Raw genomic sequence first — 22,658 nt, forward strand, 5'->3', positions numbered from 1 at the left:
TGCCTCCTGTACATTGTCATGAACCTCCGTCCATAGTTCTTCGGGCACTCTGTCTATCAGATCTAATCCCTTCAATCTATTTGTCACTTCCACCGTATAGTTATAAGGGATTTGATTAAGGTCATACCTGAATGGTCCAGTGGTTTCCCTACTTTCTTCAATCTAAGTCTGAATTTCGCAATAAGGAGTTCATAATTTGAGCCACAGTCAGCTCCCAGTCTTGTTTTCCCTGACTGTATAGAGCTTCTCCATCTTTGGCTGTAAAGAATATAATCAGTCTGATTTCAGTATTGACCGTCTGGTGATGTCCATGTGTAGAATCTTCTCTTGTGTTGTTGGAAGAGGGTGTTTGCTATGATCAGTGTGTTCTCTTGGCAAAATTCTGTTAGCCTTTGACCTGCTTCGTTTTGTACTCCAAGGCCAAATTTGCCTGTTACTTCAGGTATCTCTTGACTTCCTACTTTTGTGTTCCAGACCCCTATAATGAAAAGGACATCTTTTTTGGGTGTTAGTTCTAGAAGGTCTTGTAGGTCTTCACTGAACCGTTCAACTTCAGCTTCTTCAGCATGACTGGTCAGGGTATAGACTTGGATTACTGTGATATTGAATGGTTTGCCTTGGAAATGAACAGAGATCATTCTGTCATTTTTGAGATTCCATCCAAGTACTGCATTTTGTTTACTAAGTTTGTTTACTATAATGGCTACTCCACTTCTTCTAAGGGATTCTTGCCCACATAGTAGATATAATGGTCATCTGAGTTATATTCACCCATTCCAGTCCATTTTAATTCACTGATTGCTAAAATGTCGACATTCACTCTTGCCATCCCCAGGTTTGACCACTTCCAATTTGCTTTTGATTCATGAACTTAACATTCCAGGTGCCTATGAAATATTTCTCTTTACAGCATCAGACTTTGCTTCTATCACCAGTCATATCCACAAGTGGGTTTTGTTTTTTCTTTGGCTCCGTGTCTTCATTCTTTCTGGAGTTATTTCTCCACTGACCTCCTGTAGCATATTGGGCACCTACTGACCTGGGGAGTTCATCTTTCAGTGTCCTATCTTTTTGCCTTCTCATACTATTCATGGGTTTCTCAAGGCAAGAATACTGAAGTGGTTTGCCATTCCCTTCTCCAGTGGCCCATGTTTTGTCAGAACTCTACACCATGAATCTGTCTATCCCTCCACTAATCACTGTGAGAAAAAACTGATCACCACTTCTTTCTGTTTAGCCACTTGCTTGAGGGTGCTTTCTAGGAGTAGGATTTCTTAAAAGCTTAGCCACTCTAATTGTGAACACTAAGACAGTCTGTTTATAACTGATGACAAGATTTTGTCAGATAAGTAAGCTACAAAAATTAAGTACTTCTGGACCAATGCTGATTTTTTTTTATGGTAATATATTCCCAGCCGGAGGTTGAGACTCAGATAAAGAACATAGGAACGCAACAGTGAACCCTTTCTCTGCACAGCTGTGGCCCCATGACTGCTGCAGACTATCTTAGGAAGGAGAACAGCTGCTAAAATTTTGATTGTCTCTTAAATTATACTGAATACAAACAGTAATGTGGGTCCCTCATTTTGCCCCTATTTCTCTATTGGCAGGAAAAGTGAATCATGTTATGCATGGTGTTGCTATATATAAAATGATAAAAACTTTTTATGTAAATTACTAAATAAAACAGAAATAAAAACTAAACCTAAATGTAAAAGCCAAACCTTTAAAAGTAATCATAGTTAGTAATCTGTTATTGGGAATCCTTTTTGGGATTACCTGGGGACTTTTTTCCCTCACTCATTTTAGAAAGTAGAAAACTGATGACGCAAATTGCTCAAGGTCATCAGTAAAGTCAGAGCTCGGTTCCTTCCCTTCTCATCCAGCAGTCTTTCTCTTAAGCTGTTTTTCTTATATCAAAATTTTGTACTGATGTGAATGTTGATTGATACTTTCATTTATTAAAATGAATAAGATGAAAGTGCAGTAATGAAAGCATGTCAGAACTTCACTCATTGATCAGTGTTGTGACTTCTTTGCTGAATTGGATAACAGTTTTCTAATATTGGAAAAATGATTCCTTAATTTTTTTGTGCTGTTTTCAGTATAATGACTCCAACAAACAGACTTTTAAGTTTGATTCTCTTATTAACTTTATCTCCATCAATATCTTAGCCAGAAATTGTCATAGTTTTTCTGTAAAGGGCCAGAGAGTAAATATTTTAGGTTTTGTGGGTCATATATGGTCTCTGTCACATACTCTTTATTTTATAATCCTTTAAAAATGTAACAAGCCCTGATTTATAGCATTTATTAATTTCCATGGTGTAAGTATTCCCATCGTGGCTGATTTCAACCTTCCAGCGTGATATCACATTGCACATGAAGTTGGGGAGTGATGTACCATAACACACCCTTACATAATATTTCCACCGTACAGATAAAGTGAAAGTGTTAATCGTTCAGTTGTGTCTGACTCTTTGTGACCCCATGGACTGTAGCCGCCCAGGCTCCTCTCTCCATGGAATTCTCCAGGCAAGAATACTGGAGTGGATTGCCGTTTATTACTCCAGGGGATCTTCCTGACTCAGGGATTGAACCTGGGTCTCCTGCGTTGCAGGCACATTCTTTACCGTTTGAGCCATCAGGGAAGCCCACCATGCATTAAGGCTACAGTCTCTAACCTAGAGAGCATACACAGTAAAATACTTAGGAAGTGGTGAGTTTGGGTATTACCTTTGTTTTTATTTAATCGTAAGTTTATATAATTTTATTTTTAACAATGCCTGTATTTAACAGCCAGCTTAAAAATTCCTAGAAAGCTGACAGTTAGCTTCAACTCCCATAAGTTGGTTCAGACTCTCTCCAGCACTGGCAGTTGATCATGTTATTTCAAACTGAGGTTTTCAGCAGATATGTTCGCTCCATTATTGTCCTATATAGCAGTGCATTGTAATACTCAAAATGGATTAGAGTTCTGAAGTGTAAAGGTAGGCTAGGTTTTATTTCTTTCTGCCTTTGTAAAAAAATTAATTTGGAAGTAATTTCCTGTGTTTGAAAAATGTTTTGTTAAATGGCGTCCTGGAGTTCTGAGAAAGGGCATGTTACCCTGGATCTTGAACTTAAATATAGGAGAGAGCTTTCTGATACTGCTCTAATGATTAAGTAGTGATTGTGTTATATTTTGAGATTTATTTTAAAATATGTCTCATAGCCTGGTCGTATATTTAGATACTTAGTTTGGTAAAGGTTAATTTTTTATTCAGCTGCTTCAGTTCAGTTCAGTTACTCAGTTGCGTCTGACTCTTTGTGACTCCATGGACTGCAGCACGCCAGGCCTACGTGTCCATCACCAACTCCCGGAGATTAACCAAACTCATGTCCATTGAGTCGGTGATGCCATCCAACCATCTCATCCTCTGTCATCCCCTTCTCCTCCTGCCTTCAATCTTTCCCAGCACCAGGGTCTTTTCAAATGAGTCAGCTCTTCCCATCAGGTGGCCAGAGTATTGGAGTTTCAGCTTCAGCATCAGTCCTTCCAGTGAACACCCAGGACTGATCTCCTTTAGGATGGACTGGTTGGATCTCCTTGCAGTCCAAGGGGCTGTCAAGAGTCTTCTCCAACAGCACAGTTCAAAAGCATCAATTCTTGGGCACTCAGCTTTCTTTATAGTCCAACACTCACATCCATACATGACTACTGGAAAAACCGTAGCTTTGACTAGATGGACCTTTGTTGCAAAGTAATGTCTCTGCTTTTGAATATGCTGTCTAGGTTGGTCATAACTTTTCTTCTAAGGAGTAAGCGGCTTTTAATTTCATGGACACAGTCACCATCTGCAGTGATTTTGGAGCCCCCCAAAATAAAGTCTGCCACTGTTTCCACTGTTTCTCCATCTATTTGCCATAAAGTGATGGGATCGGATGCCATGACCTTAGTTTTCTGAATGTTGAGCTTTAAGACAATTTTTTCACTCTCCTCTTTCACTTTCATCAAGAGGCTCTTTAGTTCTTCACTTTCTTCCATAAGGGTCGTATGATTATGTGGCTGAAAGGACTCCTGAAGAGCTAATCAATAAAAGTAGATTCCAAAGTGTCTTTACTCATTTATTTTAAATATTCAGGTCCTTTTAGAATTGCTGCAGGCTGGAGGCATAGTTCAGTTTGAAGAGAGTCGACTCATCCGTATGGCAGAGAAAGCAGAATTGTAAGTTGTATTGAAGCCATATATCAGTTCCCATAGAACTACTAAAGTATTACTTCTCTAACTTGAAGCCTGGTTGACTGATGCATTGCCGTTTTTTTTAATTAAGAAAAGCTATGCATGTAATAATTTTAAAAAACCTAAATGCAAAAGTTTTTGCCTTTCAAGTCTAGAAGTTAGTTTAGTTTGCAGAAATTAATAGCAAGTAAATTTGAAGTTCTTGTTCATTTGTTTTAGTGTAAAAATGAAGTATCAGTCTTATTGGTTTTTTTTACTTAAAATTTCCAGGGTAATTTTAAGATTTTTGGCAGTTACCTTACATTTATATTGTAAACAATGCAGAATTTAACATAGAAAACAGATGCAGCATGTTAGCACTATTGTTTATCTAGTTTGTTAAATATTTCATTTGACATGTTTAATTCTGAACAGGGAAACTTCATATTATTGATTGTATTAGTTTCTAATGCATTAACTATTTTTAATATGATATATTGTTGCTTTAACATTTATTTTATGCACATCTTTGAAATTTCTTATAAACATAGTATTCAGCAGCATTTTAAAACCTGTATTCAAAGGAATGGCAGATACTCATATTCCTTAGATACGATAACTTGATTTAACAGTAGAAATCACATCTACTGTATTCATTTTCCTTAATTCTAACACCTATGCCTGAACAAATGTCTTAAAACAGTAAGTTGATAACCACCTGCCTGTTTGGTACACTGAAGTTTTTCCTCTTATGTTCTAGCTACCAAATTTGTGAATTTATGTATGAACAAGAACACCAATATGACAAAATTATTGATTGCTACTTACGTGACCCACTACGAGAGGTGAGTTAAGAGACCACTTTACCTTTTTTCTTACGCAGTTTCCTCCCTCACCTTATCAAGTAGAAGTAATTATTCAGTAGAAATATTTGGACATATGTTTCTTCATTATTCAACAGCTGTTTATTGACTGCCTGTTATTAACTCAAGTGTATATTGATAATTTAAACAGATACATAGTTCCTGTAATTTTATAACTTAGAGTTTATTGATGGAGACTGACAGTAAGAAAACCAAATATGTAATTGCAAATTGTGATGAGCGTTAGAGAAACTGGTTCCCACAGAAGTAAATAATGGGGGAACGAACTTATACAGAGCAGCCAGGGAAGGAATCTCAGATAAAATGCCATATAAACTGAGTTTTGGAATTTGAGAAGAAGCTAGTCAAGCAAGGAGCCCATAGAAAAAATGTTCCAGGGTAGGGAACAGTATACGCAAAGATCCTGAGGTGGGAAAATTTTTTGACTTGTTCAAGAAACTGAATAGGGATCATATAAATGAAGCAAAGATCAGTGTAAGTGGAGCATAATGGACAAGGGCAAGACAGATTTGATGTCAAACTAACAATGTGGACAGGGACCACCAAAGCAAAAGAATAATATTCACTCTGGGTTAATGAAATCGAGACTGAAATTAATTGGAACACATTTGCAACTTCTAAGAATGTACCCTAAACAGTTACTCTTTCTCTTTTAAGTCAGTCTTCCATTAGTTAAGGGGCTTCCCTGGTAACTCAGCTGATAAAGAATCTGCCTGCAATGCAAGAGACCCCAGTTTGATGCCTGGGTCGGGAAGATCCACTGGAGACGGGGTAGGCTACCCACTCCAGTATTTTTGGACTTCCCTGGTGGCTCAGCTGGTAAAGAATCTGCCTGCAGTGTGGGAGACTGAGTTTGATCCCTGGGTTGGGAAGATCCCCTGGAGAAGGGAACAGCTACCCACTCCAGTATTCTTGCCTGGAGAATTCCATGTACTATATTGTCCTTGGAGTGGCAAAGAGTCAGATATGACTGAGTGACTTTCACTTCACTCCATCAATTAACCATCTCAAAATGGTTTCCTTCTCTAAATAATAGATATTTACCAAGACCGATACAGATAGTAGATCAGATCGGTTCAGTCACTCAGTCATGTCTGACTCTTTGCGACTCCATGGACTGCAGCATGCCAGGCTTTCTTGTCCATCATCAACTCCTGGAGCTTGCTCAAACTCATGTCCATTGAGTCGGTAATGCCATTCAACCATCTGATCCTCTGTCGTTCCCTTTGACTTCAGTCTTTCCCATCCTAGGGTCTTTTGCAGTGATTTAGTTCTTTGCATCAGGTGGCCAGAGTATTTCAGCATCAGTCCTTCCAATGAATATTCAGGACTGATTTCCTTTAGGACTGACTGGTTTGATCTCCCAAGCCAAGGGACTCTCAAGAGATAGTAGATAGTGACTAAGTATTCTTGAGTGAATGAATGAATAAATTTTATTGTCTTGTGCTTTTCAGGAAGAAGTCTTTAACTACATTCACAATATCTTATCCATTCCTGGATACAGTGTGGAGGAGAAGCAGTCTGTATGGCAGAAGGCTATGGATCATATTGAGGTACTGATTCAGTAGAATTTTGAAAACTTTGCCGTATTTGTATAGATATCTCCCAAATTAAGTTTTTGCTAACTAAGTAGTGGGAGATATATTATTAAGTTGATTTGCTTGAGGGTTAACATCTTTTTCAGATAATTTATTCCACCTCACATTTGTGGAAAACCCATGCTGTATACAGCTTATTATGTCATGACTTCTGAAAATAACTCATGTTAAATCAGCTAGTTCACAAACTGGAATTTTAGTGTTTTTTCACAATGTTCTGAGGAATTCTGAGACTACTATTGATCTTTTCCCCTATTATGTGACAGGAGCCATTCCCTTAGTTACTTGATGGAATTTTAGAAACATCACTGCAACGAGTTATTCTCTCTGATGTATTTCCCTTATGTAAGAGGATGTATTTCTCTTATGTAAAAGGATGATGATTCTCATTTTGTTTATTAATGCTGTTTTATAGGAATGCAGTAATTGACTTTGAAACTAAAAGTTCTTTTTAAAATATTTGCTAGTTGTTAGTTGCTCAGCAGTGTCTGACTCTTTGTGACCCCATGGAGTAGGACCTGTCAAACTCCTTTGTCCATGGGATTTCCCAGGTAAGAGTACTGGGGTGGGTAGCCATTCCCTTCTCCAGGGGATCTTCCTGTCCCAGGGATCGAACCCAGGTCTCCTTTATTGCAGGCGAAATCTTTACTGTCTGAGCCAACAGATGGTTGGCCCAAAAATTTGCTTCAGATGCCTAAATACAGAGACTAATGTCAATATCAAAATCAGATGATTATATTCTTTGCTGCCAAAGATGGAGAAGCTCTGTACAGTTAGCAAAAACAAGACTGGGAGCTGACTGTGGCTCAGATCATGAACTCCTTATTGCAAAATTCAGACTTAGATTGAAGAAAGTAGGGAAAACCACTGGACCGTTCAGGTATGACTAAAATCAAATTCCTTACGATTATAAAGTGGAAGTGACAAATAGATTCAAGGAATTAGATCTGATGGAGTACCTGAAGAACTATGGACGGGGGTTCGTGACATCGTACAGGAGGCAGTGATCAAGACCCTCCCCAAGGAAAAGAAATGCAAAAAGGCAAAATGGTTGTCTGAGGAGGCCTTACAAATAGCTGAGAAAAGAAAAGAGGCTAAAGGCAAAGGAGAAAAGGAAATATATACCCATCTGAATGCAGAATTCCAAAGAATAGCAAAGAGAGATAAGAAAGCCTTCCTTAGTGATCAGTGCAAAGAAATAGAGGAAAATAATAGAATGGGAAAGACTAGAGATCTCTTCAAGAAAATTAGAGGTACCAAGGGAACATGTCATGCAAAGATGGGCACAATAAAGGATGGAAATGGTATGGACCTAACAGAAGCAGAAGATATTAAGAAGAGGTGGTAAGAATACACAGAAAAACTATACAAAAAAGATCTTCATGACACTGATAACAAAGATGATGTGATCACTCACCTAGAGCCAGACATTTCTGGAATGAGAAGCCAAGTGGGCCTTAGGAAGCATCACCATGAACAAAGCTAGTGGAGGTGATGGAATTCCAGTTGAGCTATTTCAAATCCTAAAAGACATTGCTGTAAAGATGCTGCACTCAATATGCCAGCAAATTTGGAAAACTCAGCAGTGGCCACAGGAATGGAAAAGGTCAGTTTTCATTCCAATCCCAAAGAAACGCAATGCCAAAGAATGTTCAAATGACCGCACAATTGCACTCATCTCACACACTAGCAAAGTAGTGCTCAGAGTTCTCCAAGTCAGGCTTCAGTAATACGTGAACCGTGAACTTCCAGATGTTCAAGCTGGTTTTAGAAACAGTAGAGGAACCAGAGATCAAATTGCCAACATCCGCTGAATCATGGAAAAAAGCAAGAGAGTTCCAGAAAAACATCTGTTTCTGCTTGATTGACTATGCCAAAGCCTTTGACTGTGTGGATCACAATAAACTGTGGAAAGTTCTGAAAGAGATGGGAATACCAGACCACCTGACCTGCCTCTTGAGAAATCTGTATCAGGTCAAGAAGCAACAGTTAGAATTGGACATGGAATTGTCCAGTCTGTCCATTGGACAGACTGTTTCCAAATCAGGAAAGGAGTACATCAAGGCTGTATACTGTCACCCTGCTTATTTAACTTATATGCAGAGTACATCATGCGAAATGCCTTGCTGGATGAAGCAGAAGCTGGAATCAAGATTGTCAGGAGAAATGTCAATAACCCCAGATATGCAGATGACACCATCCTTATGGCAGAAAGGAAGAACTAAAGAGCCTCTTGATGAAAGTGAAAGAGGAGAGTGAAAAAGCTGGCTTAAAACTCAGCATTCAAAATACAAAGTTCATGGCATCTGGTCCCATCACTTCATGGCAAATAGATAGGGAAACAGTGGAAACAGTGAGAGACTTTATTTTCTTGGGCTCCAAAATCACTGCAGATGGTGACTGCAGCTGTGAAATTAAAAGACACTTGCTCCTTGGAAGAAAAGCTATGACCAACCTAAACAGCATATTAAAAAGCAGAGACATTACTTTGCTGATAAAGGTCCATCTAGTCAAGGCTATGGTTTTTCAGTAGTCATGTATGGCTGTGAGAGTTGGACTATAAAGAAAGCTGAGCACTGAAGAACTGATGCTTTTGAACTGTGGTGTTGGAGAAGACTGTTGAGGGTCCCTTGGTTGGATTGCAAGGAGATCCAACCAGTCAATCCTGAAGGAAATCAGTCCTGAATATTCATTGGAAGGACTGATGTCGAAGCTGAAACTCCAATACTTTGGCCTCTTGATGTGCAGAACTGACTCATTTGAAAAGGCCCTGAGCAGGGAAAGAATCAAGGCAGGAGCAGAAGGGACAACAGAGAATGAGATGGTTGAATGGCATCACCGACTTGATGGACATGAGTTTGGGTAAGCTCTGGGAGTTGGTGAAAGATAGGGAAGCCTGGTGTGCTGCAGTCCATGGGGTCGCAAAGAGTCAGACATGACTGTGCGACTGAACTGAACTGATTATGTGTGTGATGAGGATGGCATCAAAATGCATTCTGAAAAAGGGCCCAGAAATCACTCCTCACTTTAGTTTTCTTAGGTTCAAAACATACAATATTCCTCAGAAACCAACAGAGTTAGAGAGCTGTTGGAATCTCTTCTGATTTTTTAGTCCTCTAATTATTGAGAAAAAGAAATAGTAATGAAGGATGCTGAGGTAGTTCTAGTTTTGTAAATAACATTTACATCTACAAAGTTTGTTTCTTCCTCGTTGTAGCAAGGATCAGGAGATGGTGATGGGTTTAGAGATGTAGTGAAAGATATGATTATTCAACATGTTTTAAAATTTTTTACATATGAAAAATGATAAGAAAGGATGAGCTCTGAACCTTTCAGAAAGCATTGCATGTAATGTGAATACTTTTAATTCCTGATGATTATGAAGTTTAGATTAGAAATGTGAACAGCATCTAATATAAAACATCTGATGTGAAAAGTGTTACAGTCAGTAGGATGAAGGAATTGCCACACTTTCATTTACTGGAATGAGAACACATATATGTTATTTAGTCTTATCATGTTTCTGCTAACAACAAGATCAATATGTCTTGGTGAAAGAAAGAAAACCCAAGAAAACCTTCTTTGACTGTGAATTATATATTTTTTTTCTAATCATTTGGTATTGTTTTTCTTTCCATCATCCCCTTTAAGTCTTCATAGTTACATTATGGCTCATTGTTCTTTTCATTTCAACTGCATTATGCCGTGCTTTGAGCACATGGACTCCAGACATCCAAAAATGAAGCTGTGTCTCTCTGCATAATGTGAAACATGATGCATTAATCCATGAACAAACAAATTATTCAGCAGAAAACTCATACTGGTGAAGCAAGAAATATTTTTGCTGCACAACAATTATTTCTGCTGACTATTTTCCCCACATCTGTGCCTTTTATTTATTTATTTTTTACCTTGAACTTTTTAGTACTTCTGAAGGTCACATTAGAAATCTGTAGACTTTTTGTTGAAGGTTTTGTGTGGCTTTTTTTTAATATAAATAAAATCAACATTAAGTGTGTAGAGGGAAAGTCCTTATAATAAAGTTTTCAGACAGTATACGTACATAGCGTATAGATTAGTGGTTCTTAACACTTTGCGAGGTACAGACTGCATTTGAGACTCTAATGAAAGATCTGGACCTGTGCTTCCTAGTCTTGCACATGTGCTTGGATGCATCATTTTGTTCACTATTTAAGGATCCACAGATTTCTTAAAAGCCATTCTTAGGTTGGGTCTGTGGATTTCAGTAAAGAATCTCTCATTTAGATGGTTTTTCCAATATGGACAATTCATGTTTCATGAAATTTTTAAAAACACTTTTCATTTTGAAATATAAAGAGAAAAGTGCATAAAATAAAAGTACAGTTTAATAAAAAATTTAAAACTCAACATACCAGAAATAGTTATTGCTAGTACCCTAGACTGTTCCCATGTATCCTTTCCTCATCACGGTTCACTGCCTCACTAATATCAGAAGAACAAGGATAATGAGTATTTATCTTCGTTCTTCTGATAATTTATTACACTTTTATATATTGTCATTGCATCTGCCTGCACCCCTAAAAATATATGTTTTGTTTGGCTTGTTGCTGAACTTTATATAAATGAGGTTATACTCTGAGGTTATTCTCTTTTTCTCAATATTTTGAGAAATTTCTATATTTTGTTGTATGTAGCTGCAGTTCATTTTTATTACGGTACAGTATTAAATTTTATAAGTATTCTGTTCATTCTATTGGTATCTTACATATGCATCTTGAACACAGCCACATGCATTTTTCTAGGACAGTGGTTCCGTTTGATCTCCAGTCCAGCATTACAGCATCAGCTGAGAACTTGATAGAAATGCTGTTTCAGTCTTCTCCTCAGGCCTAATGAATCAGAAACTCTGTCGACAGGTCCCAACAATATATTTTAATAAGCCCCTCTGGTGATTTTGATGCATGTTAACATTTGATAATCTCTGTTCTGGGGTGTGTAGTTGCCACTTAACTGGGATAAATACTTTAAACGTCAGCAGATGCCGGCATTGTGTGAGATTTTCCACTGACTCTGTATTCTTGCTGAACTTTTAAAATTTTGTCTGTCTAGTGGATGTATAATGACATTTCGTTTTGTTTTAAATTTACATATCCTTAATTACTGAGATTGATATATACATATTTATTGGCCATTTAAATTTTCTTTCTGTGACATCACTGTTCAAGTCTTTTGCCCATTTTTCTGTTAGAATGTCTCTTGTACTCATTCATGAAGGAATTCCTTGTAATCCTGGATGTTAGTCTTATTTTCAGTGATACATATTGCAAGTATATTCTATTCCGTGGCTTTTTTCTATGGTTCTTTTTAAGAAAAGTTTTTTTTTTTTAAGTAGTCAGAATAATCAGTTTTTTTTCTTTGGTACTGAAGTCCTTCTGTATTGTTGTCTTTCTTGTTTCTTTTTTCAACTTTAAATCTTAGACCCACCTAAAAGCAGTTTTTGTATAGGGTTTGAAGTGGGGATTAATTAATTTTTTAAAAAATATGGATACCTAGTTCTCTCAGGAACAATTTTTTTCCATTTTTGAATCTTTCCCCCTTTTTAAAAATTGAAGTATAGTTGATTTACAATGTTTCAGGTATACAGCAAAGTGATTCAGTTGTATATATATATATTTTCCATTTCATATTCTTTTCCATTATAGGTTATTACCAGATATATATTGAATATAGTCCCCTGTGCTGTATAGTAGGTCCTCATTATTTATCTACCTTTTATATAGTAGTGTGTATCTGTTTATCCAAAATCCCTAATTGATCCCTCCCCGCTTTCCCTTTTGGTTTCTGTAAGTTTGTTTTCTGTGTATGTGAGTCTTACTTCTGTTTTGTAAATAAATTCCTTTGGATCATTTTTTTTTTTAGATTCCACATGTAAGTGATATCATATGGTTATTTATCTTTCTCTGTCTGATTTCATTTAGTGTGATAATCTCTAGGTCCATCCATGTTGCTGCAGATACCATTATTTCATTCTTTTTAATGGCTAAGTAATATTCCATCATATACCACATCTTCTTTATCCAGTCATCTGTCTGTACACATTTAGGTTGCTTCCATGTCTTGACTGTTGTAAATAGTGCTGCTATGAACACTGGAATGCATGTATCTTTTTGATTTAAAGTTTTTATGTTTTCTAGGTAGACATATGCTCAGGAGTGGGATTGCTGGATCATATGATAGTTCTAATTTTGTTTTTTTGAGGAACCTCCATTTTCCATATTGACTAAACCGGTTTACATTCCCACCAACAGTATAGGAGGGTTCCCTTTTATCCACACTTTTTCCAGTATTTACTATTTGTAGACTTTCTGATGATGGCCTTTCTGATCCCTGTGAGGTAATACCTCATTTTAGTTTTGATTTGCATTTTTCTAACAGCAATGTTGAGCATGTTTTCATGTGCCTATTGGCCATCTTTTTGAGAAATGGAGAAATGTGTTTAGATCTCCTGCCTATTTATTGATTGGATTTTGTGTGTGTGTGCTGTAGGAGCTGTTTGTATATTTTGGAAATCAATCCCTTATTGGTTGTATTGTTTGCAAATATTCTTTCCCATTCTGAAGGCTATCTTTTTATTTTGTTTATGTTTTCCTTTGCTCTACAAAAGCTTGTAAGTTTGATTGGGTCCCATTTGCTTATTTTTGCTTTTGTTTTCAATACTCTAGGAGATGGATCCAAAAAAATATTGTTATGATTTATATCAGAGTGTTCTGCCTAAGTTTTCCTATAGGAGTTTTACAGTATCTGCTTTTACATTTAGGTCTTTAGTCCATTTTGAGTTTATTTTGTATATGGTGTTAGAGAATGGTCTGTTTTCATTCTCTTACATGTAGCTGTCCAGTTTGCCCAGCACCAGTTATTTAAGAGGCTGTCTTTTCTCCACTGTGTATTCTTGCCTTGTCATAGATAAATGACCGTTAGTGTGGGTTTGGGTTTATTTCTGGGCTTTCTTTGCTGTTCCATTGATCTGTGTCCTAGCAATAGTTATTTTAAAAGATTACCTTTACACACTGCTCAACAGTGCCACCTTATCATGAGATGTCAAGAATCTCTGTGTTTTGTCTTTTTCTGGGTCTTGTTCTGTTTGATTGGTCTTGAAGTCACTACTTGAAATATTGTTGTTTTATAATAAGTCTTCATATTTTTAAAAGAATATTGGCTGCTTAGTTCCAAATACCTTTTAGAATCAACTTGTCAAGTTCCTAACCTTATAATTTTGACAGGGATTGCATTGAATCTTTGAATCTTTTTTAATCTGACATCTTTACATTATGAGGCTTCTACCTTATGACCATATGGTGTAACTGTCTGTTCAGTATCTTTCTGGAGTGTTTTATAATTTCCTCTGTAGATTCATCTACTGTTAGATTTATTGTCACAACTTCATATATTTTAGCAAAACACTAATGTTAATAATATGGTTAAAATTTTATTTCTGACATACAATGTTTAGTATAAAGATTTTTGTGGAAGTCTTCTATTTCTAGTATGCTAAAATTTTCTCCCTTATTCTGTTTTTGTCATAAATTTTATTGATATTAAATCAGCCTTGAATTCTATGGATAAATGCAACTTAGAGCCTGTTATATTATCTTTTTTATACATTGTTAGATTCTGTCTTTATCAATGTTCGCAGTTAAGACCAATGTGTAATTTTCCTTCCTTCCTTATGTTCTACAGGGTTTAGGTATCAGAGGTTTGTTACCCTTATATAATGAGCTGAAGAAGTTTTTTTCTATTCTCTGTAAGAGATTAATTAACTTTGTAATTATTTCTTCCCTAAATGATTGCTGGGAACTTACCAGTAAAGCTATATGGGCCTGGAGTGTTTTATATAGGAAGATTTTTGACTATTCATTCAATTTCTTTAGTGACTACTAATCAATGCAGATTTTCTATTTAAGTCAGTTTATTGAATTACATTTTTCTAAGAATTTAGCCATTTTGACTAAATTTTCAAATTCTGGACATAGATTAATTCTTAATAGTTTATCTTTTTAATATCTGAAGATCAATAGTAATATCCCTCTTTTTATATGTGATATTGATTAGTTGTGCCTTTTCTGTTTTGAGTTGTGTTGTATGAAAATAGTATAAACTACAGTTATTTGTGTCAGCTAAGTATTATTAATTCTAAAATACCAACACAAAATTATTAGATATATATCATGAATATTGCAGTCATGATAGTTCATTGTATTTTTATTTGACAGTATAATATGTTGATCTATAGACAGCCTTTGCATTTTAGCCATGGATCATACAATTGAAAAGGTAGAATAGGGTCACAGAAACCAAGTAAGAAGAGAGTTTCAAGAAGAAAGGGATAGCCAGTAATGTCTAGGAAAGTTCAAGGAGAGGGCAGATGGCAAGTCTTAGATTTGACAGAAATAGGTCTTATTAACAGTGGTCAACCTCTTAGTGTCATTTGAGATTTACGACCTTAAGTTAATTTCTTAAGACAATTTTGGTTTTAAAATCTACAAGGCATTGGAGGTAAAGTTTCAGAAGTCTTAGCTAAAGAAATAGCAACTGTGTGGGGTTTTTTTGTTTTTTTGTTTCTACTTCTTTAAGTTATTACTTTAAGCTCAAGGGTAAATTCACTAGCAGGGAATTTTGGGAGCTTTCATTCATCCTGTAGCTATCATGGCCTAAATCCAGAATTTTAGTGCTTTCATTTTCTACAAATTCTGAATTACCTTTTATATAAAAATCTGATTTTTTTTTTACATGATGTTTTTCTGATTTTGCTCACTTGCAATATGTTTTTAAATTGTGGCCCTATATTGAGGTCTTCTGAAAAGCAGTATAGAAGCTCGTGAAAGTATTGATGTTGGTATTATGCATCACATTTGTGGAAATTCTATTTAAATTTAACACTGAAGATTATTTTATCTTTTTCTTTTGTTACAGGAACTTGTGGCCCTGAAGCCCTGTAAAGCTGCAGAGCTGGTTGCTACTCACTTTTCTGAACAGATCGAAACAGTCATTAAGAAACTTCAGGTAAATTCTGCAGAACATCTAGTGGAGAGGCAGTTACTGAATACCCACCTAAGAAATCTGTATTGTAATGGTTTCTTCCCCTCGTTGTTGCCTTAATAGCAGTTTCTGCACATTGTGTGTGTGCGTGGGCATGCTTAGAAGCAATTCTGTGATAATCTAGGTCCAGAAATGAGGGAGTTTATCTTTGTGCATAATGAATATTACCATCACAGAAACATTTTTGGAAATATAACCTGTACTTACTCTAAAATTGTAATCCACAGAGGGTCCTCCCCCCCCGCCCCCCGCAACTCTATTTTTTTCTATAGTGACTATGACCATATTCTCTTCAGAGTTGATGTTATTTGTTTAGATTTCTATCATGCTCCTATTGGGCTAATGCCGTCTATTTAGAACTTTTTTGGGGGAAAATCTTAGCTAGAATACAGCTGTTTTAATGCTGAATACTGAGATGCTCAGTTTGAAGTACTGTTTAATGGACCAGCATTCCATTTGTCACTACTGTGGTAGTGCTAGTAGTGAGTTTTGCTCACTACCATTGTGGCCGCAAGTGATAGAGATTAGGACAATGACAGGGGCATGTAGCACAACCGAGAGTCCTCAGGTAGTAATTATAGTAGTGGAAGTTAGGTATGCAAGAGGGAAACCAAAGTAGTGGTGGGGGTGGGGGGAGCGCAGCTGGCATGGGTGATAAAAGACATGGATTTGATTTCATTTCATTCATTCATATTCACACTACATACTACTGTGGTCCTACTCTGTACCACAGTATGGTAGGCTCTGGGGGGGCACTAATCAGAATATAGTCTTTTTCTTAATTTTTCCTGTGGAATAAAGAAGCACTTATATAACCATAGTATAGTGTTATAAGCGCTACACCAGACATACATAAAAAGTGCTGTAGGAACAAGAGGAGAGAGTGACAGACTGTGTGAGCAAGTCAGACAAGTGTTCCCAGATACGCCCAAACCGGGTCTTGAATAATTGGTGTCAGTTTTCCAGGCAGAGAATTGAAAAGGGCATTCTAGATAATGGGCTCTAGGTGAGTAAAGACTTGAAGGCATGAAGCAGCATTCATATTCAGAGAATGATGTGGTGAAGACGATGGTGGAAGAAGCATTATATTAATCTGTAAAAGGTATATTGGAAGGAAGGAATTAAATGTATAGAGACTGGAAAATAAGAGTTTGGGGGCTGATATTGAACAGTCATGTATATAATGCTAAGAAATTATGCTATATCTCCTGTGTGCTGGAGACTGAAGTTTTTTTTTAAGCAAAGGAGTGATACCGGTAGATTCATTTGATAGAATATTAACTCTGTGTGTGGAGAATGGGCTGGCAAAGAGAGCAAATAGAGGCGAGACCAGTTGGAAGGCAAAAGGTCTTGGCAAGAAATGGTTAGGACAGGATGAAAGCAGTGCCAGTGGAGAGGACAAGCCTAAGACACATTTGTGAAATAAAGTGTGTGGGGCTTGGAAATTAGATGAATGTGATGGGTGGAGTAAAAAATGACTCCTGGGTCTATAGGGTTGGTTGTCCAGTATGATGAGGCCCATTAACTCAAGATAAGGAGTCATCTATTAATTCAGTGAATATTTCTTTTGGCTGTGGGCCAAAAGAAAGAAGAGAAAAGTCACTCAGTTGGGTCCGACTCTATGACCCCATGGACTGTACAGTCCATGGAATTCTTCAGGCCAGAAAACTGGAGGGGGTAGCCTTTGCCTTCTCCAGGAGATCTTCCCAACCCATGGATTGAACCCAGGTCTCCCACATTGCAGGCGAATTCTTTTCAGCTGAGCCACAAGGGAGGCCATGGGCCAAAAGCACACTGATAAAGTGATAAGGATATAAAAACATATACAGTTGACTCTTGAACAATGCAGGGGTTAGGGGTGCCAATCTCAATGCAGTCAAAAGTCCCTATATAACTTTTGTCTAACTACTGATAGCCTACTGTTGGCTGGGAATCTTACCAGTAACAGAAACCTTCAGTTAACACATGCTTTGTCTATTATATGTATTATATACTGTATTCTTAGAATAAGTGAGCTAGAGAAATGAAAATGTTATTAAGAAAATCTTAAGGAAGAGAAAATACATTTACGGTACTGAACAAAATTTATCAATACTGTTGTATATTTATAAGATGAATCATCCATCAGTACTCATATCAATATTGTCTTATAAAAGCACTGTATATGTTATATATATTATTAAAACATGACATCAAAAATGAAAAAATGTGAAAAAGAAATTTGTATTTGTTTACAAGCATAACAACTCATGCATTGATAATGAAAAAGCAGTATGATTGCTTTATGGTAGCCTAGTGTAATTGATATGTTTGCTTCATGGTAAGCCTTGCCTGTGCACTAATGAGTGAATTGTTATAAAATTTTTATATCATGCAGTATTGTTGTTGTTCAGTCACTCAGTCGTATCCGACTCTTTGTGACCCTATGGACTGCAGCACAGCAGGCTTAACTTGTTGTAGTTTGCTGTCTCTTCTGTAGTTGATTATATTGGAAAGGTAATGAGCTTTTTTGGTGGTGGTTGCTATTTGAGCCTCACCTAGATTAACTGTCTCACAGTTGGCCATTGTCACAGGGAGAACCAGGTGAGGCAGGGTGAACCCATCTGTGCAGCCAGAGCAGGTCAGAGCAGTTGCTCTGGACCCATTCCAAGGGTCTTCATGCTGGGAGCTGTTACAGGATTTGTCTCAGTAGAGGGCGTTTTTTTTTTTTTTTTGGCAAGGGTTGAGGGGCAAAACAATGTGTTTATATTTCTTCTGCACTCAGAATTGAATATGTGACAATGATTAGAATTACTAAGAAGAAATGACCTCCAAATGATTCTTCAGCATTTCTTAGATCTGCACAGAGAGCTTACTAGAAGTAAACATATGCATACATGCTTTTTAAAGGGATGTTCTAAAATTCTTTATCACAGCATAGTTGAAAGAGTTTGTTTTAATATTTAATTGTATTCTTTATTTTTCTGTTCAGAACCAGGTTTTGCTTTTCAAGTTTTTAAGAAGCCTTCTTGACCCAAGGTATGTTTATAAAATTTAGTTTTTCATAATACATGGATGAAAAACCAAAGGAAATGAATTGAGTTTTAGAAACTGACTCATGATATCCAGATGGTATAGTTAGCTCTTGATTTTTAATATTAGCAGGAGTACTGGTTATAGAGATTATTCTAAATACATGATTGGAAAATTGATTACATCTTGAAGGTATATTTTTCTTCCCATTTGAATGTGAACCTACATGATAAATTGTCATCTATTAAATAAAATAATGAAGGCATGCCATTAGGACATGTTTTAGGAAGAATTTGATGACCATTTAGCTTCCCCTGCCTCTGGTAGCATCACTCCTTCTGATTCCTTATTCTATACTGTAGATTGACAGCTTTACTTTTCAAAGTAAATAACCTAGTTCCCAGCCCACCTTTAAATGTATTACTTTTTAAACTTTCATTTGAAATGTTTAGTTTTAAATAACTTTCTGGAGGTGTGGGAAGGAAAGTTTAAATGTTTCTTTAAGTGCTCCTGTAATACTCATCAAATAAAAACTAAACCAAGGAGATGATGAGATTAGTAATGGGTTTGTAAGCAGAGCAGCTCTGTATATGAGATCTTAATGTCTTCCTGCCCTGGTGGCTCAGACAGTAAAATCTGCCTGCAGTGCAGGAGACCTGGCTTTGATCCCTGGGTTGGGAAGGTCCCCTGGAGAAGTGAATGGCTGCCCATTTCAGTATTCTTGCCTGGAGAATTCCATGGACAGGGGAGCCTGGCAGGCTACAGTCTATGGGTTGCAAAGAATCGGACATGACTGAGCAACTAACAGTTTTAAGACAGTCACTCTTAACCAGAATTGTGTGTCAGAATCACCTAAGAAACTTTTAAAAATATAGGTGCCTGAGCCCAACCCCACAGAGTTATCATGATGTACATGTGGAGTTAAGCATCACTGACTTGAATGTAATATTCTAGGGTGACATAGCTTTCACATGCCTTGTAATGTACACTAGCCATTGAAAACAGTCATATACTTACTTTTGAGATTCAGTTCAGTTGCTTAGTTGTGTCCCACTCTTTGCGACCCCATGAACTGCAGCGCGACAGGCCTCCCTGTCCATCACCAACTCCCAGAGTTTACGCAAACTCATGTCCATTGAGTTCATGATGCCATCCAACCATCTGATCCTCTGTTGTCCCTTTCTCCTGCCCTCAATCTTTCCCAGCATCAAGATATTTTCAAATGAGTCAGCTCTTCGCATCAGGTGGCCAAAGTATATTATTATAAAAATAAAAAATTTTGGTTATTCTAGTATTCTCTGCCTATTTAAATGCCAAAATACCAGGAATTTTGTAGAATGTAAAAATTTTTTGAAATTTCTACCATTTAAACCTTAACCAGATTATGCCTCTTTAAATTGAGTCATACAGATGTGTGGATGTTGAGAAAAGCAGTCTGACTACATACCCTCCTGAGCTCCAGTTCAACACCTTTTCAAAGTATCTATGTTTTAATTCCCTGGTTGCAGAAATTACTGAGGCTTGACATCTTTTTATAATTTGTATGAGTCATTTGTTCTTCCTTCAGATCCAGTTTGGGCCCTAGCCCACTGCTGGAATTAACTGATGGAGATACCTTAGAATTATGATTAGGGGTAGGAGGGAAGGAAGAAAGCTGGGAGAAGGATGGGGCTGAGGGTGGAGCTGAGAAGGGATATGAGGCCAAGGAGGACTGAGCTAAGTGGAAGAGGAAGGAGGTGCCCAGCCCTTTCTCTGGATCCCATGTCCCTTTTTTCCCCAGATCAGAATTCCTTCTATCCCACCAGTATCAGGTCCATTCTCTTAAGACCTGACTCCTCTTCCCCTTGAATAATTTATTTTAACTGAGTCCTTGTTCTCCAACCATCCTACCTGGAGATACTCAAGCTGGAAGGACAGAGAAGTTCAGCTTTGAACTTGGTCTTTTCTCATATGTAGCAAAGTATAGAGGACGATGGTGTTGAAATCTTAATTTTTAAAATAAGTATTAGGTATAGTGTCAGTATAGTCATTTGCTATGCTATTGCTCTGATATTTAATTTAGTTAAACTTCACAGTAATAAAAATGGCAAATCACAAGAGTATTAGAGGTCTTCCATGAAAAGTCCTGCTGTATTATTACCTATACCTAGATTATAAATATGTTATAAGGTAAGATCCTTTATAACATACGAGCGACTGAACTAAAGATCCTTTAGAAGTACTATGACAATTGTTTTGTTCACTAGCAAAACACAAATAATTTTACATTTACTCAATATATCCCTGGTGGCTCAGTGGTAAAGAATCTGCCTGCCAATGTAGGGGACACAAGTTCAATTCCCAGGTCGGGAAAATCCCCTGGAAAAGGAAATAGCAACCCACTCCAGTATTGTTGCCTGGGAAATCCCATAGACAGAGGAGCCTGGCAGGCTGTTGTCCATGAGGTTACAAAAGAATCAGATGCAACTTAGCGACTAAACAATAGCAGTATATTTTATCTCCCTACATATCTCCCAACCCAGGATAATTAACTCTAAGTTAATTTTTCACACATTACTCCTTCCTTGTCACATCAATTCAGCTCTGAGGCTCTGTCTCACCTACTTCAGAGAGAAGCAGTGCACACACAGTCCTTTCCCTTTCCTCTCCCCACAAAGCCACATGACCTGGAATGTCCTCACTTTTGATAAGAGCCAGGTCCCCAGCTTTACTTTAGCCTAGAGAAATTAAGAGTTGACAAAGATTCTCCTCTTGACCAAACTTTATTCAGACTCCTCTGAGCCCTCTGCTCCACTAGGTCTGACCTTGGGCTTCCATCTCTGTTTCTGTGGAGTGTATTTTGAAGAATCCTGCTATGTCAGTTTAGCCAGAATCCTTACCCTCAATATGTGGTCACCCTTGATATCTGTCCAAATTTCTTATTCCCTACCACCCCCCCCAGGAAATATCTGATCATCCTGGCCTGCCTTCAGCAAGTATTCTGTTAGGTCAGTTTGTCAAAGAATTATCCTATGCTCTTAGTATAGGATAAGAACCTACCTGTCTAGGTTCTGTCCATGGACTGTCCCCTACCCCATGGCTATCTCCACTTCTTGTGTTTGAGTTGAGCCCAGTCTGTCTCCCTTACTGCAACACCCCATTGTATTCCTCATGCCTATCATGATAGTCCAAATAAAGTCTACCTTACCGTTTTAACAAGTGTCATGGATAATTTTTTCTTTAACAGAAAAAGACTGAAAACTTCAGCTCCACCTTTAAAGAGAGCGTACTTTCCTACTGATCCACCATATCCAAGATGCCAAAGACCTGGTGTTCTGCTTTGAGAGTCCCAACCCAGAACCCATTACACTTCATCCTCTTACTTTATGTCTTACCTAGGAGGCAGGCATCAGTTTTGATTATGCTGTAAACTTATTTTAAATTTGATGTTTGGCGTTTCAGTACAGTCATTTTTATATAAACAGTATTTTTTTTTTCTAATTTTATTTTATTTTTAAACTTTACATAATTGTATTAGTTTTGCCAAATATCAAAATGAATCCGCCACAGGTATACATGTGTTCCCCATCCTGAACCCTCCTCCCTCCTCCCTCCCCATACCATCCCTCTGGGTCATCCCAGTGCACTAGCCCCAAGCATCCAGTATCGTGCATCGAACCTGGACTGGCAACTCGTTTCTTACATGATATTTTACATGTTTCAATGATCGTGTCTCAATTAACCCATAAAAGCCTGTTTGATTCACAATGTTAATATATCATACCAGTGAGGGTAGGAAAAACTGTTTTCCTTCTACCTGTCTAGGTTCTAGGCAGGTTAAGAAGAGAAAGGCATATAAATTTATTGAGTGTTTTATGTGATATGGAAACTTTGATAAGAAAATGA

General features: G+C 37.2%; 1 protein-coding gene across 10 annotated transcripts in view; it reads left to right on the plus strand.

The window, feature by feature from the left end:
* VPS8 (VPS8 subunit of CORVET complex) overlaps positions 1-22,658 on the plus strand; it is a 302,600-nt gene that overhangs the window by 138,989 nt on the left and 140,953 nt on the right. For all 10 annotated transcript variants that reach the window (XM_086397371.1, XM_086397382.1, XM_086397390.1 and 7 more), the window contains 5 exons: positions 4,125-4,207; positions 4,962-5,046; positions 6,540-6,638; positions 15,636-15,725; positions 18,733-18,779. In XM_086397371.1, the coding sequence (XP_086253497.1) occupies positions 4,125-4,207; positions 4,962-5,046; positions 6,540-6,638; positions 15,636-15,725; positions 18,733-18,779 (404 nt within the window). The remainder of the gene's footprint in view (positions 1-4,124; positions 4,208-4,961; positions 5,047-6,539; positions 6,639-15,635; positions 15,726-18,732; positions 18,780-22,658) is intronic.

This window comes from Bos grunniens, chromosome 1, assembly GCF_055505025.1.
Source record: "Bos grunniens cultivar Pamir isolate PY7600 chromosome 1, Bosgru_T2T1.0, whole genome shotgun sequence".
In the NCBI taxonomy this organism is placed as follows: Eukaryota; Metazoa; Chordata; class Mammalia; order Artiodactyla; family Bovidae; genus Bos; species Bos grunniens.